The following is a 15,919-nucleotide window of genomic DNA, read 5'->3' as shown; positions in this document are numbered from 1 at the left end:
GTATTTTGAAAGAGGTGACAGCAGGAGAGACTGCCATCCACACAGCAGGGGATCAGCTGACGTTACTGAACCCCACTGAGACACGGGAGCAAGTGTCTCTTTCCGTGTGGACGGCACTTCCGAACTACAACTGGCTGTGTTGAAGCCCAGGAAATAGGAGGGTGTAGGCAGAGGCCTACTGTATTTTGAATAAGGTGACAGCAGGAGAGACTGCCATCCACACAGCAGGGGATCAGCTGACGTTACTGAACCCCACTGAGACACGGGAGCAAGTGTCTCTTTCCGTGTGGACGGCACTTCCGAACTACAACTGGCTGTGTTGAAGCCCAGGAAATAGGAGGGTGTAGGCAGAGGCCTACTGTATTTTGAATAAGGTGACAGCAGGAGAGACTGCCATCCACACAGCAGGGGATCAGCTGACGTTACTGAACCCCACTGAGACACGGGAGCAAGTGTCTCTTTCCGTGTGGACGGCACTTCCGAACTACAACTGGCTGTGTTGAAGCCCAGGAAATAGGAGGGTGTAGGCAGAGGCCTACTGTATTTTGAAAGAGGTGACAGCAGGAGAGACTGCCATCCACACAGCAGGGGATCAGCTGACGTTACTGAACCCCACTGAGACACGGGAGCAAGTGTCTCTTTCCGTGTGGACGGCACTTCCGAACTACAACTGGCTGTGTTGAAGCCCAGGAAATAGGAGGGTGTAGGCAGAGGCCTACTGTATTTTGAAAGAGGTGACAGCAGGAGAGACTGCCATCCACAAAGCAGGGGATCAGCTGACGTTACTGAACCCCACTGAGACACGGGAGCAAGTGTCTCTTTCCGTGTGGACGGCACTTCCGAACTACAACTGGCTGTGTTGAAGCCCAGGAAATAGGAGGGTGTAGGCAGAGGCCTACTGTATTTTGAAAGAGGTGACAGCAGGAGAGACTGCCATCCACACAGCAGGGGATCAGCTGACGTTACTGAACCCCACTGAGACACGGGAGCAAGTGTCTCTTTCCGTGTGGACGGCACTTCCGAACTACAACTGGCTGTGTTGAAGCCCAGGAAATAGGAGGGTGTAGGCAGAGGCCTACTGTATTTTGAATAAGGTGACAGCAGGAGAGACTGCCATCCACACAGCAGGGGATCAGCTGACGTTACTGAACCCCACTGAGACACGGGAGCAAGTGTCTCTTTCCGTGTGGACGGCACTTCCGAACTACAACTGGCTGTGTTGAAGCCCAGGAAATAGGAGGGTGTAGGCAGAGGCCTACTGTATTTTGAAAGAGGTGACAGCAGGAGAGACTGCCATCCACACAGCAGGGGATCAGCTGACGTTACTGAACCCCACTGAGACACGGGAGCAAGTGTCTCTTTCCGTGTGGACGGCACTTCCGAACTACAACTGGCTGTGTTGAAGCCCAGGAAATAGGAGGGTGTAGGCAGAGGCCTACTGTATTTTGAAAGAGGTGACAGCAGGAGAGACTGCCATCCACAAAGCAGGGGATCAGCTGACGTTACTGAACCCCACTGAGACACGGGAGCAAGTGTCTCTTTCCGTGTGGACGGCACTTCCGAACTACAACTGGCTGTGTTGAAGCCCAGGAAATAGGAGGGTGTAGGTAGAGGCCTACTGTATTTTGAATAAGGTGACAGCAGGAGAGACTGCCATCCACACAGCAGGGGATCAGCTGACGTTACTGAACCCCACTGAGACACGGGAGCAAGTGTCTCTTTCCGTGTGGACGGCACTTCCGAACTACAACTGGCTGTGTTGAAGCCCAGGAAATAGGAGGGTGTAGGCAGAGGCCTACTGTATTTTGAAAGAGGTGACAGCAGGAGAGACTGCCATCCACACAGCAGGGGATCAGCTGACGTTACTGAACCCCACTGAGACACGGGAGCAAGTGTCTCTTTCCGTGTGGACGGCACTTCCGAACTACAACTGGCTGTGTTGAAGCCCAGGAAATAGGAGGGTGTAGGCAGAGGCCTACTGTATTTTGAAAGAGGTGACAGCAGGAGAGACTGCCATCCACAAAGCAGGGGATCAGCTGACGTTACTGAACCCCACTGAGACACGGGAGCAAGTGTCTCTTTCCGTGTGGACGGCACTTCCGAACTACAACTGGCTGTGTTGAAGCCCAGGAAATAGGAGGGTGTAGGCAGAGGCCTACTGTATTTTGAAAGAGGTGACAGCAGGAGAGACTGCCATCCACACAGCAGGGGATCAGCTGACGTTACTGAACCCCACTGAGACACGGGAGCAAGTGTCTCTTTCCGTGTGGACGGCACTTCCGAACTACAACTGGCTGTGTTGAAGCCCAGGAAATAGGAGGGTGTAGGCAGAGGCCTACTGTATTTTGAAAGAGGTGACAGCAGGAGAGACTGCCATCCACAAAGCAGGGGATCAGCTGACGTTACTGAACCCCACTGAGACACGGGAGCAAGTGTCTCTTTCCGTGTCGACGGCACTTCCGAACTACAACTGGCTGTGTTGAAGCCCAGGAAATAGGAGGGTGTAGGTAGAGGCCTACTGTATTTTGAAAGAGGTGACAGCAGGAGAGACTGCCATCCACACAGCAGGGGATCAGCTGACGTTACTGAACCCCACTGAGACACGGGAGCAAGTGTCTCTTTCCGTGTGGACGGCACTTCCGAACTACAACTGGCTGTGTTGAAGCCCAGGAAATAGGAGGGTGTAGGCAGAGGCCTACTGTATTTTGAATAAGGTGACAGCAGGAGAGACTGCCATCCACACAGCAGGGGATCAGCTGACGTTACTGAACCCCACTGAGACACGGGAGCAAGTGTCTCTTTCCGTGTGGACGGCACTTCCGAACTACAACTGGCTGTGTTGAAGCCCAGGAAATAGGAGGGTGTAGGCAGAGGCCTACTGTATTTTGAAAGAGGTGACAGCAGGAGAGACTGCCATCCACACAGCAGGGGATCAGCTGACGTTACTGAACCCCACTGAGACACGGGAGCAAGTGTCTCTTTCCGTGTGGACGGCACTTCCGAACTACAACTGGCTGTGTTGAAGCCCAGGAAATAGGAGGGTGTAGGCAGAGGCCTACTGTATTTTGAAAGAGGTGACAGCAGGAGAGACTGCCATCCACAAAGCAGGGGATCAGCTGACGTTACTGAACCCCACTGAGACACGGGAGCAAGTGTCTCTTTCCGTGTGGACGGCACTTCCGAACTACAACTGGCTGTGTTGAAGCCCAGGAAATAGGAGGGTGTAGGTAGAGGCCTACTGTATTTTGAATAAGGTGACAGCAGGAGAGACTGCCATCCACACAGCAGGGGATCAGCTGACGTTACTGAACCCCACTGAGACACGGGAGCAAGTGTCTCTTTCCGTGTGGACGGCACTTCCGAACTACAACTGGCTGTGTTGAAGCCCAGGAAATAGGAGGGTGTAGGCAGAGGCCTACTGTATTTTGAATGAGGTGACAGCAGGAGAGACTGCCATCCACAAAGCAGGGGATCAGCTGACGTTACTGAACCCCACTGAGACACGGGAGCAAGTGTCTCTTTCCGTGTGGACGGCACTTCCGAACTACAACTCGCTGTGTTGAAGACCAGGAAATAGGATGGTGTAGGCAGAGGCCTACTGTATTTTGAATGAGGTGACAGCAGGAGAGACTGCCATCCACACAGCAGGGGATCAGCTGACGTTACTGAACCCCACTGAGACACGGGAGCAAGTGTCTCTTTCCGTGTGGACGGCACTTCCGAACTACAACTGGCTGTGTTGAAGCCCCGGAAATAGGAGGGTGTAGGTAGAGGCCTACTGTATTTTGAATAAGGTGACAGCAGGAGAGACTGCCATCCACACAGCAGGGGATCAGCTGACGTTACTGAACCCCACTGAGACACGGGAGCAAGTGTCTCTTTCCGTGTGGACGGCACTTCCGAACTACAACTGGCTGTGTTGAAGCCCAGGAAATAGGAGGGTGTAGGCAGAGGCCTACTGTATTTTGAATGAGGTGACAGCAGGAGAGACTGCCATCCACAAAGCAGGGGATCAGCTGACGTTACTGAACCCCACTGAGACACGGGAGCAAGTGTCTCTTTCCGTGTGGACGGCACTTCCGAACTACAACTGGCTGTGTTGAAGCCCAGGAAATAGGATGGTGTAGGCAGAGGCCTACTGTATTTTGAATGAGGTGACAGCAGGAGAGACTGCCATCCACACAGCAGGGGATCAGCTGACGTTACTGAACCCCACTGAGACACGGGAGCAAGTGTCTCTTTCCGTGTGGACGGCACTTCCGAACTACAACTGGCTGTGTTGAAGCCCAGGAAATAGGAGGGTGTAGGCAGAGGCCTACTGTATTTTGAAAGAGGTGACAGCAGGAGAGACTGCCATCCACACAGCAGGGGATCAGCTGACGTTACTGAACCCCACTGAGACACGGGAGCAAGTGTCTCTTTCCGTGTGGACGGCACTTCCGAACTACAACTGGCTGTGTTGAAGCCCAGGAAATAGGAGGGTGTAGGCAGAGGCCTACTGTATTTTGAATAAGGTGACAGCAGGAGAGACTGCCATCCACACAGCAGGGGATCAGCTGACGTTACTGAACCCCACTGAGACACGGGAGCAAGTGTCTCTTTCCGTGTGGACGGCACTTCCGAGCTACAACTGGCTGTGTTGAAGCCCAGGAAATAGGAGGGTGTAGGCAGAGGCCTACTGTCTTTGTAATGCGGAGACAGCAGGAGAGACTGCCATCTCCACAGCAGGGGAACAGCTGGAAGTGCTGAACCCCACTAACACTTGAACGAATGTGTTTGGCTCTGTGGAGACGACACTTCTGAACACCAACTGACGTTGTTGGAGCCCAGGATTAGGCGAGGAGCAGGCTGGGGCCTACTGGATTTTGGCAGGTGAATGCAGCAGGAGACTTGCCATCTCCACAGCAGGGGAACAGCTGACAGTGCTGAACCCCACTAACACTTGAACGAATGTGTTTGGCTCTGTGGAGACGACACTTCTGAACACCAACTGACGTTGTTGGAGCCCAGGATTAGGCGAGGAGCAGGCTGGGGCCTACTTGATTTTGGCAGGTGAATGCAGCAGGAGACTTGCCATCTCCACAGCAGGGGAACAGCTGACAGTGCTGAACCCCACTAACACTTGAACGAATGTGTTTGGCTCTGTGGAGACGACACTTCTGAACACCAACTGACGTTGTTGGAGCCCAGGATTAGGCGAGGAGCAGGCTGGGGCCTACTTGATTTTGGCAGGTGAATGCAGCAGGAGACTTGCCATCTCCACAGCAGGGGAACAGCTGACAGTGCTGAACCCCACTAACACTTGAACGAATGTGTTTGGCTCTGTGGAGACGACACTTCTGAACACCAACTGACGTTGTTGGAGCCCAGGATTAGGTGAGGAGCAGGCTGGGGCCTACTTGATTTTGGCAGGTGAATGCAGCAGGAGACTTGCCATCTCCACAGCAGGGGAACAGCTGACAGTGCTGAACCCCACTAACACTTGAACGAATGTGTTTGGCTCTGTGGAGACGACACTTCTGAACACCAACTGACGTTGTTGGAGCCCAGGATTAGGCGAGGAGCAGGCTGGGGCCTACTGGATTTTGGCAGGTGAATGCAGCAGGAGACTTGCCATCTCCACAGCAGGGGAACAGCTGACAGTGCTGAACCCCACTAACACTTGAACGAATGTGTTTGGCTCTGTGGAGACGACACTTCTGAACACCAACTGACGTTGTTGGAGCCCAGGATTAGGCGAGGAGCAGGCTGGGGCCTACTTGATTTTGGCAGGTGAATGCAGCAGGAGACTTGCCATCTCCACAGCAGGGGAACAGCTGACAGTGCTGAACCCCACTAACACTTGAACGAATGTGTTTGGCTCTGTGGAGACGACACTTCTGAACACCAACTGACGTTGTTGGAGCCCAGGATTAGGCGAGGAGCAGGCTGGGGCCTACTTGATTTTGGCAGGTGAATGCAGCAGGAGACTTGCCATCTCCACAGCAGGGGAACAGCTGACAGTGCTGAACCCCACTAACACTTGAACGAATGTGTTTGGCTCTGTGGAGACGACACTTCTGAACACCAACTGACGTTGTTGGAGCCCAGGATTAGGCGAGGAGCAGGCTGGGGCCTACTGGATTTTGGCAGGTGAATGCAGCAGGAGACTTGCCATCTCCACAGCAGGGGAACAGCTGACAGTGCTGAACCCCACTAACACTTGAACGAATGTGTTTGGCTCTGTGGAGACGACACTTCTGAACACCAACTGACGTTGTTGGAGCCCAGGATTAGGCGAGGAGCAGGCTGGGGCCTACTTGATTTTGGCAGGTGAATGCAGCAGGAGACTTGCCATCTCCACAGCAGGGGAACAGCTGACAGTGCTGAACCCCACTAACACTTGAACGAATGTGTTTGGCTCTGTGGAGACGACACTTCTGAACACCAACTGACGTTGTTGGAGCCCAGGATTAGGCGAGGAGCAGGCTGGGGCCTACTTGATTTTGGCAGGTGAATGCAGCAGGAGACTTGCCATCTCCACAGCAGGGGAACAGCTGACAGTGCTGAACCCCACTAACACTTGAACGAATGTGTTTGGCTCTGTGGAGACGACACTTCTGAACACCAACTGACGTTGTTGGAGCCCAGGATTAGGCGAGGAGCAGGCTGGGGCCTACTTGATTTTGGCAGGTGAAGGCAGCAGGAGACTTGCCATCTCCACAGCAGGGGAACAGCTGACAGTGCTGAACCCCACTAACACTTGAACGAATGTGTTTGGCTCTGTGGAGACGACACTTCTGAACACCAACTGACGCTGTTGGAGCCCAGGATTAGGCGAGGAGCAGGCTGGGGCCTACTGGATTTTGGCAGGTGAAGGCAGCAGGAGACTTGCCATCTCCACAGCAGGGGAACAGCTGACAGTGCTGAACCCCACTAACACTTGAACAAATGTGTTTGGCTCTGTGGAGACGACACTTCTGAACACCAACTGACGCTGTTGGAGCCCAGGATTACGCATGCCGCATGCAGAGGCCAATGGGCATCGGTTTTTATGGAGGTTGTGGACTACTACTGATTCTAACCATGCTCCACTTAGGCCTCTGGCTCCACTGTCTCTACTATTTACCCTGGCCTCCAACCCCGCCAGCTACATCTCTGAAGTGGCGTCAGCACAATCTACACTTGTTCCTGTGTTACTGGTGCTCAGTCCCATCAGTTGATCCCCTGATGTTTGTCCGGCAAGTTCGCCAGCTCTGTCCTCATTCCCACTACTGGTTATGGGAATGTGGACAGAGCAGGAGACCTTGCCGGACACACATCAGGGGATAAACTGATGGGACTGAGCCACAGGAACACAGGAACAAGTGTAGATTGTGCTGACGCCACTTCAGAGATGTAGATGGCAGGGTTGGAGGTCAGGGGAAATAGTAGAGACAGTGGAGCCAGAGACCTAAGTTGGGCACGGTTAAAAATCAGTAGTGGTTTGAATGTTGATGGAGCTGGTGACTCTGCCGTCCACACAGCAGGGGATCAGCTGGCATTACTGAACCCCAGTAACACAGGAGCTAGTGTGTTTCTCTGTGCAGACGACACATCTGAGCGACAACTGGCTGTGTTGAAGCACAGGGATTATAGTTCAGGTGGTAGAAAAATGAACACACCAGCAGACCTGGATACAGTTGCCAACCACTAATTTAGTCTGTAAGAGGAATGGCAAAGTCTTTGGAGATCCAGGCCTTGTTCATTTTCAGAAAAGTCAGCCGGTCAACATTATCGGAAGATAGTCGCGTGCGACGGTCTGTTAGTACACCACCTGCGGCACTAAAGACACGTTCCGATAATACACTGGCAGCAGGGCAAGCCAGCACCTCCAATGCATACTGGCTAAGCTCTGGCCATGTATCCAGCTTAGAGACCCAAAACTTGAAGGGGGAAGAGCCATCTGGGAGTACAGCGACAGGGCAAGACATGTAGTCTGACACCATCTGACGGAAGCGTTGCCTCCTGCTGACTCGAGGCGTCGCTGATGGTGTAGACAATTGTGGTGGACACACAAAACTTTGCCACATTTGGGCCATAGTGGTCTTGCCTTGTGCTGCGGCACTGCCTCTGCTCCCTCTTTGTGCAGAGTTTCCTCCACTGCCTCGACGCACAGAGCTGCTTTGTAAAGCACTAGCAACAATGCTGTCGGGTGGAATGGAAAACATTATGGACTGCACCAGTGACTCTTCGTACTCCCGCATTTTACGCTCCCGGTTCAACGTTGGTATGAGCCTTTGTACGCTGTCCCGGTAGCGAGGATCTAGGAGGGTGTACACCCAATAATCAGCCGAGACGAGAATGTGGGCGATGCGGCGGTCGTTTCTCAGGCACTGCAGCATGAAATCAACCATGTGCTGCAGACTCCCAACTGCCAAACAACCGCTGTCCCCTGTTTGAGGCGTGACCTCGACCTGCTCTGCATCACCCCACCCTCGCTGTACATACTGAGTAGAGGTTTGTGTACCTCCCTCCTCTGGAGAGATGTCTTCCTCCTCCATCGACTCCTCCTCATCCTCCTCACAAAGTGTCCCCTGCCTAGGCCTTTGTGAGGAAACACGTAGCGCAGACTGTCCAGAAGCAGATGGCATTTGGGACTCCTCATCCTCCACCTCTTCTGAAACCTCATCCCTTAGTGCTTGCAGTGTTTGTTGAAGCAGGCAGATAAGGGGGACAGTCATGCTGACTAGTGCATCATCTGCACTCGCCATCGGCGTGGATTCATCGAAGGCACGCAAAACGAGGCAGATGTCCTTCATAGAGGCCCACTCAATGGTGCTGAAGTGTGAACGGCGCACAGTGCGACTTGTTTGCGCCTGATGCAGCTGGTACTCCATGACTGCTGCCTGCTGCTCACACAACCGCTCCAACATATGTAACGTTGAATTCCACCGGGTGGGTAGGTCACATATGATGCGATGTTACGGAAGGCCAAATCGTCGCTGCAGAGCAGCGAGGCGCGATCTTGCAGTGCTGGAACGTCGCAAGTGAGCGCACTCTATGCGGACCTTGTGCAACAGTGCATCAAGATCCGGATAGTCCCTCAGAAAGCTCTGCACGACCAAGTTAAGAACATGTGCCAGACATGGGATGTGTGTGAGGTTGCCTAGGCCAAGAGCTGCCACCAGATTTCGGCCATTGTCACACACTACCAAGCCCGGCTGGAGATTCGCTGGCCCAAACCACACATCGCTCTCCAGCTTGATAGCATTCCAGAGCTCCTGCGCTGTGTGGCTTCGATTCCCCAAAGAAATTAATTTGAGTACAGCCTGTTGACGTTTGGCCACGGCTGTGCTCATATCGGTCGTAACAGGCTCCTGCTCTGCTGTTTCTGAGGAACTTGAGTAGGAGGAGGAGTCTATGTGTACAGACTGGAGTCCTGCAATCCGTGGCGTTGGAAGAACACGTACAGCGCCACTCTCCAGATCCGTACCCGGCTCCACAACATTGACCCAGTGGGCAGTGAGGGAAAGGTATCGTCCCTGTCCATGGTTACTGGTCCACGCATCGGTGGTCAGGTGGACCTTGCTACTAACGGCGTTTAGTAGCGCATGTTTTATTTTGCCCTCAACATGTTTCTGCAGGGCAGGGACGGCTCGCCTGCTGAAATAAAAGCGGCTGGGCACGTTGTATTGGGGGACTGCCAATGCCATTAAGTCCCGGAAGGTGTCAGTGTCCACCAGCCTGAATGACAGCATTTCAACTGCCAGAAGTTTGGCAATGCCAGCATTCAGAGACTGTGCTCGGGGATGGTTTGCCGAGTAAGGGCGCCTTTTATCCCATGCCTGTGCTACCGATGGCTGTGATGGATGGGAACGTGCTGTTATGGGTGGGATCTGACAGGGTCTCCGGACAACAGTGGCAGAGGTTCTTCCTTGGCGATCCTGTGAGGAAGCCGAACCAGCAGTGTGTGAGCTGGAGGAAGAGGGCCCAACACGAACTGAAGAGGTGGTAGGTGGTGCTGTACGTTGGCCTACGTCTTCAGGGTGTCTCTGCAACTCCAACTCGTGCTTGGTGCGCACATGTTTCCACATATTTGTGGTATTGAGGTTGCTGACATTTCTCCCTCTTTTGACTCTCTGATGACACAGCTTGCATTTGACAAAGCAAATGTCATCTGCAACTGTGTCAAAAAAGGACCACGCACTGCAACTCTTGTGAGCGCCCGGTTTGCCTTTGGAAGGAGGAATGCTCCTAACGGGTGCCGAAGTGGAGGGTACAGGCAACCAAGTCTTCCCCCTCCCTCTGCCTCCTGTTTTGGCCGGTAGGGGAATCTCTTCCTCCGAGCTGCTCCCACCACCTTCCTGTTGCTCACGCCATGATGGGTCAAGGACCTCATCATCTTCCCTCCCCTCTTCAAACAGCTGCTTCTCCGGGGTTGTCTCGCCAGCACCGTACGCACCAGAAAGTGGCAACTGAGTCTCGTCATCATCTGATGTGTACTGAGGTGTGCTGACCATAGGCACTGGCCCACTCGCCTCTTCAGATTCAGAGGGACAAAGAAGTTGCGCATCACTGCATACTCCCTCTTCTTCACATTCAGGAATGCTGCTTGGCTGGCCCCCTCTTTCCAAGCCAACAGATTCCGAGAACAGAAGTAGAGACTGTGATGGCTCCTGTCCATGTCTCTCTGACTGCCTGGGCACTTTGGCAGGTGGTGAAGAGACAGATGGTTGCTCTTCGGTGCTCTGACCCTGAGAGGATGCGGAAGTAATTGAAGTCGATGCGTTAGCTGCCATCCATCCGACAACGGCTTCAATTTGTTCCTCCCGCAGCAGTGGGGTACGTTGAGGTCCTACAAAGCTGCGCATAAAGGACTGTTGCCTGCTAAAACTGGGGGATGCTGATCCACTGGTGCCCGCAGCAGGCCCAGAATCCCCACGTCCTCTACCTGTAGAATCCCCACGTCCTCTCCCTGCAGAATCCCCACGTCCTCTCCCTGCTGAAACTCCACGCCCACGCCCACGCCCCCGCGCCTTACTCCCTGCCTTCTTCATCTTGCAAGACTGCTTAAGATAGGCAAAAAAGTACAAAGGGGGGCCTTAGTGTGCTTATTCCTGAACAGCTGGTTACAGGTACAAGAAACACTAATTTTATGAAGTGTGTGTGTGTGGACTAGACTTTAATAGGAGCTGATGTGGCCTACACAAGTTCAAAATGTAGTGTTTGGTGAACTTTTTATGTGGTTTCTTTGTTTGAAACAAACTCAAAGTATGAGAACAAAGAATTGAAACTGATAGTATCACCAACTTTTTGGAGCTATTACAATGCAGGCAGGTAACCTACAATGCAAAAGATGAGGCTCCCAAAAAATTGGGTAATACTAATCTGGCTGCGCCGGCAGGGCACAAGCCAGAAAAAAAGGCTCCTCTATCTACTCCTATATAGTGTTTGCAACCAACCAATGTTGATGGATACGGATGGATGCACACTAATAGAAGAAAAAATGAGCTGCACTCAAAGACAAATATGTGTGAGGCAGTGACGCACGTTGAGCGTCCTACAACCAGACGTAGCTGCAGGACACTCTACTCAGCGTGAGCTGCACTCACACACAGTCAGAGACCTCTCAGACAGCCGTCAACAGTGCAGCTAAGTGGGCACTGGCACTGACAGGCTGCAGAAAGGCTCCGCTGTGTACTCCTATATAGTGTTTGCCAACCACCGTAGATGGAGACGGATGGATGCACACTAATAGAAGAAAAAATGAGCTGCACTCAAATAAAAATATGTGTGAGGCAGTGACGCACGCTGAGCGTCCTACAGCCAGACGTAGCTGCAGGACACACTACTCAGCGTGAGCTGCACTCACACACAGTCAGAGACCTCTCAGACAGCCGTGAACAGTGCAGCAAAGTGGACACTAGCACTGAAAGGCTGCAGAAAGGCTCCGCTGTCTACTACTAGTGTTTGCAACCAACGTATATGGATACGGATGGAAGCACACTAGATTGAAATTATTTAAAAAATGCAGCTCAAAAAATAAAAGATGTATGAGGCAGCAGTGATCACACTGGGTGGCCTACAGCCTGACGTGGCTGCAGGACCCACTCCACAGCGTGAGCTGCACTCACACAGCCCTTGCAGACAGCTGTGAACACTGCTGCTAGGGCAAAGAAGGCTACAGTGGTGGTTTATGTAGCCTGGGTAAAGCACTAGATGTTTGGTGGAATCGCTATTTCTAACTGTCCCTCACAGTCTTCTACAGCAGCCTGTCCCTAACTGAATTCACAGCAGAGTGACCAGAAATGGCGGCTGCGGTGGCTTTTATAGTGCATCATGACATCATTTCGGCAGCCAATCACAGCCATGCCAATAGTTAACATGCCTACATGCCTAACAGGATGTGCCCACACTTTGGAGGATTCCCATTGGCTTAATCAAAGCAAGCAGGCTCATAGCATGATGGGAACTTCCTATTCCGATTCCGATCCCGGAATCCGATATGAAAAAAGTATCGGAATTAAGTATCGGAATTCCGATACCGCTAATATCGGCCGATACCCGATACTTGCGGTATCGGAATGCTCAACACTAGTGTCAACCTGTACTATCCGTTGGCGTCTGAATGAAAAGGGACTGTATGGTAGGAGACCCAGGAAGACCCCACTTCTTACCCCGAGACATAAAAAAGCCAGGCTGGAGTTTGCCAAAACTTACCTGAAAAAGCCTAAAACGTTTTGGAATAATGTTCTTTGGTCAGATAAGACAAAAGTAGAGCTTTTTGGGCAAAGGCATCAACATAGAGTTTACAGGAGAAAAAAAGAGGCATTCAAAGAAAAGAACACGGTCCCTACAGTCAAACATGGCGAAGGTTCCCTGATGTTTTGGGGTTGCTTTGCTGCCTCTGGCACTGGACTGCTTGACCGTGTGCATGGCATATGAAGTCTGAAGACTACCAACAAATTTTGCAGCATAATGTAGGGCCCAGTGTGAGAAAGCTGGGTCTCACTCAGAGGTCATCGGTCTTCCAGCAGGACAATGACGCAAAACACACTTCAAAAAGCACTAGAAAATGGTTTGAGAAAAAGCACTGGAGACTTCTAAGGTGGCCAGCAATGAGTCCAGACCTGAATCCCATAGAACACCTGTGGAGAGATCTCAAAATGGCAGTTTGGAGAAGGCACACTTCTAATATCAGGGACCTGGAGCAGTTTGCTAAAGAAGAATGGTCTAAAATTCCAGCAGAGCATTGTAAGAAACTCATTGATGGTTACCGGAAGCGGTTGGTCGCAGAAATTTGGCTGCAGGTTGTGCAACCAAGTATTAGGCTGAGGGTGCCAATACTTTTGTCTGGCCCATTTTTGGAGTTTTGTGTGAAATGATCAATCTTTTGCTTTTTGCTTCATTCTCTTTTGTGTTTTTTTCATTTAAGACAAATTAAATGAAGATAATAATACCAAAGAATTTGTGTTTGCAATAATTTTCAGGAAGAAACTGAGTATTATCTGACAGAATTGCAGGGGTGTCAATACTTTTGGCCATAACTGTATGTATGAGTATGACTGCAGCACTATCCTAGCAATATATCGTAGCAATAGAACCAATATTCCGTTTGTGGATCATCATATTTCTTGATGTTACGCAGGTGCTCATTAATTCTCACGTTCATGGGTCTCTTTCTTCTGCCCACATAAAATTTGTTTCAAGGACATCTAATAGAATACAGGCCCCCTTTGATGAGCATGTAATGAAATCTTTAATTTGGTAACATTCATCCCCTTTCTTTATCTCCGTTTTTTTCTTCAATTCTAAAGTTTTACCGACGGAGATAAAGAAAGGGGATAAATGTTACCAAATTAAAGATTTCTTTACATCAAGAAAAAATATGATGATCACCCTCTCTGAAAACATTTTGCTAAACTACATGAAGGCTCCAAAAGTGGAATAGATGTAATAGGGATCCAAGTAATTAAACAACACTGGTGAAATGGAGATTTTATTAAAAAAATGTCACAAGCAGAGAGTAGGTGGATCTTCGAGTTAGATACATTAAAACCCAGGGGATTAAATAATTAAATTGAGTTATTTGCATTTGAATAAATCATCACTGCTATATAAACACTCCTCCATGATATTAGGACCACCCCTGATGAAGGAAAGCGGTAATGTTTACCAAACGCGTAGGAAATGATCCTAAACGCACATCGTTGTGGAAGAGTGTGCATCACATGATTGCAAAAGAGTCACGTGACTGAAGACGTCACGCAGGTCCTGCAGGTCCTGTGGCTGAACACACGCGTGCATACGCGCCTTCTACAGCACCACAGGACGCCAATCCCCAGCGTCTGTCACCGGCCGGGACAGCGCTGCAACTATACTGACATTTGGCTCACAGCACCGGCTTTTTTTTCCCTTTAGCCTGTGCATCAGTTTATCTAGGATATTCATGATTTAAGGACTCGAGCGCTGCAGCATCGGTATATGGACAGCATCTAAACTGTGGCATTAAGGTAATTCCATCCTCAACGCTCACAGGTTGCAATGGAATATACCACTCAGTCTTTAGATATTTCATCGGAACAGTGCTGCAATTGTGCCTAATTATATGCTTTTATGATAGTAGTTCCCTCCTTTATCCTGTGATATATTTTATATTTCTATTTAAGGACATGAGCACTGCAGCATCTTCATATGATTAGTGATCCACATTGTGGAAACAAGGTAATTTACCTCTACTGCTCCTAATGACCTAAATCAGTCCCTGCTTATATTGCTACGATATATTGCTAGGATAGTGCTGCAATCATACTCAATCATATATACATTTTTCAAGGCACCGCTTTTCTAGATCGTGTGCCATATCTCGTTTATGGATATTTTCCACTCAAAAATTTGAGTATTGCAGCGCCTCTATACGATCGACACCCTATACTGTGGAAATAAGGTAATTTAACCCCTCTTGCTTACATTGTTTTAATAATATTTGAACATATTATAGAGACAAGTCGCTTAGAGCATATCTGGAACCAGCGCAAAATTATAATTATTTCCCATTATTCCAATTTTGGTCTTGTTGGTATAGACCCTAATTTTTGCTGCGGTTTTCAGTAAGGTAAAAACGCGCCACTAATTAAAATTAGTTTTAAAACTCAAGGATATTTTATTAATAAATAATAATTTTTTTTATCTTAGCAGATGACCGTACCAGGAGATCAGAGGGACAGCTGACATCTTCAATTTTTAAATCTGATGATCTTGAGATCCTACAAGATACAACTGAAGTGATTGCTGTTACTCCAGATATATCATCATCCATTCACAGCAAAGATCTGTCATCTGATCCTATGAAACAGGTCCCATCTTCTGATTCATTACTGACTACTAAGGGAAATCAAAGTCACAAAAGAGGCAATAAAAAACAAACTGCTCCTAAAGCAAAGAAGTCATTCTCATGTTCAGAATGTAGGAAATGTTTTAACAAGAAATCTCATTTTGTTACACACCAGAGAACTCACACAGGGGAGAAGCCTTTTTCCTGTTCAGAATGTGGGAATTGTTTTAAACAGAAATCAGATTTGGTTAATCACCATAGAACTCACACAGGGGAGAAGCCTTTTTCCTGTTCAGAATGTGGGAAATGTTTTACACAGAAATCACATTGTGTTACTCACCAGAGAACTCACACAGGGGAGAAGCCTTTTTCCTGTTCAGAATGTGGGAAATGTTTTAAACGGAAATCGTTTCTTGTTAGGCACCAGAGAACTCACACAGGGGAGAAGCGTTTTTCATGTTCAGAATGTGGGAAATGTTTTAACGAGAAATCACATTTTGTTACTCACCAGAGAACTCACACAGGGGAGAAGCCTTTTTCCTGTTCAGAATGTGGGAAATGTTTTAAACAGAAATCAGATTTGGTTAATCACCATAGAACTCACACAGGGGAGAAGCCTTTTTC

At 49.9% G+C, this 15,919-nt stretch overlaps 1 protein-coding gene across 1 annotated transcript in view; it reads left to right on the top strand.

The window, feature by feature from the left end:
* LOC141082442 (uncharacterized) overlaps window positions 1–13,912 on the top strand; it is a 138,390-nt gene extending 124,478 nt beyond the window's left edge. The window contains exon 6 of the mRNA XM_073566383.1: window positions 13,779–13,912. Coding sequence (XP_073422484.1) covers window positions 13,779–13,912 — 134 coding nt within the window. The remainder of the gene's footprint in view (window positions 1–13,778) is intronic.
* The last annotated feature ends 2,007 nt before the right edge of the window (window positions 13,913–15,919 follow it).

This window comes from Dendrobates tinctorius, unplaced genomic scaffold (assembly GCF_039654945.1).
Source record: "Dendrobates tinctorius isolate UK_male_01 unplaced genomic scaffold, ASM3965494v1 ptg000017l, whole genome shotgun sequence".
Taxonomy (NCBI): domain Eukaryota; kingdom Metazoa; phylum Chordata; class Amphibia; order Anura; family Dendrobatidae; genus Dendrobates; species Dendrobates tinctorius.
The sequence above is the reverse complement of the archived record's forward strand: the minus strand, read 5'-3'. Positions and strand labels throughout refer to the sequence as shown.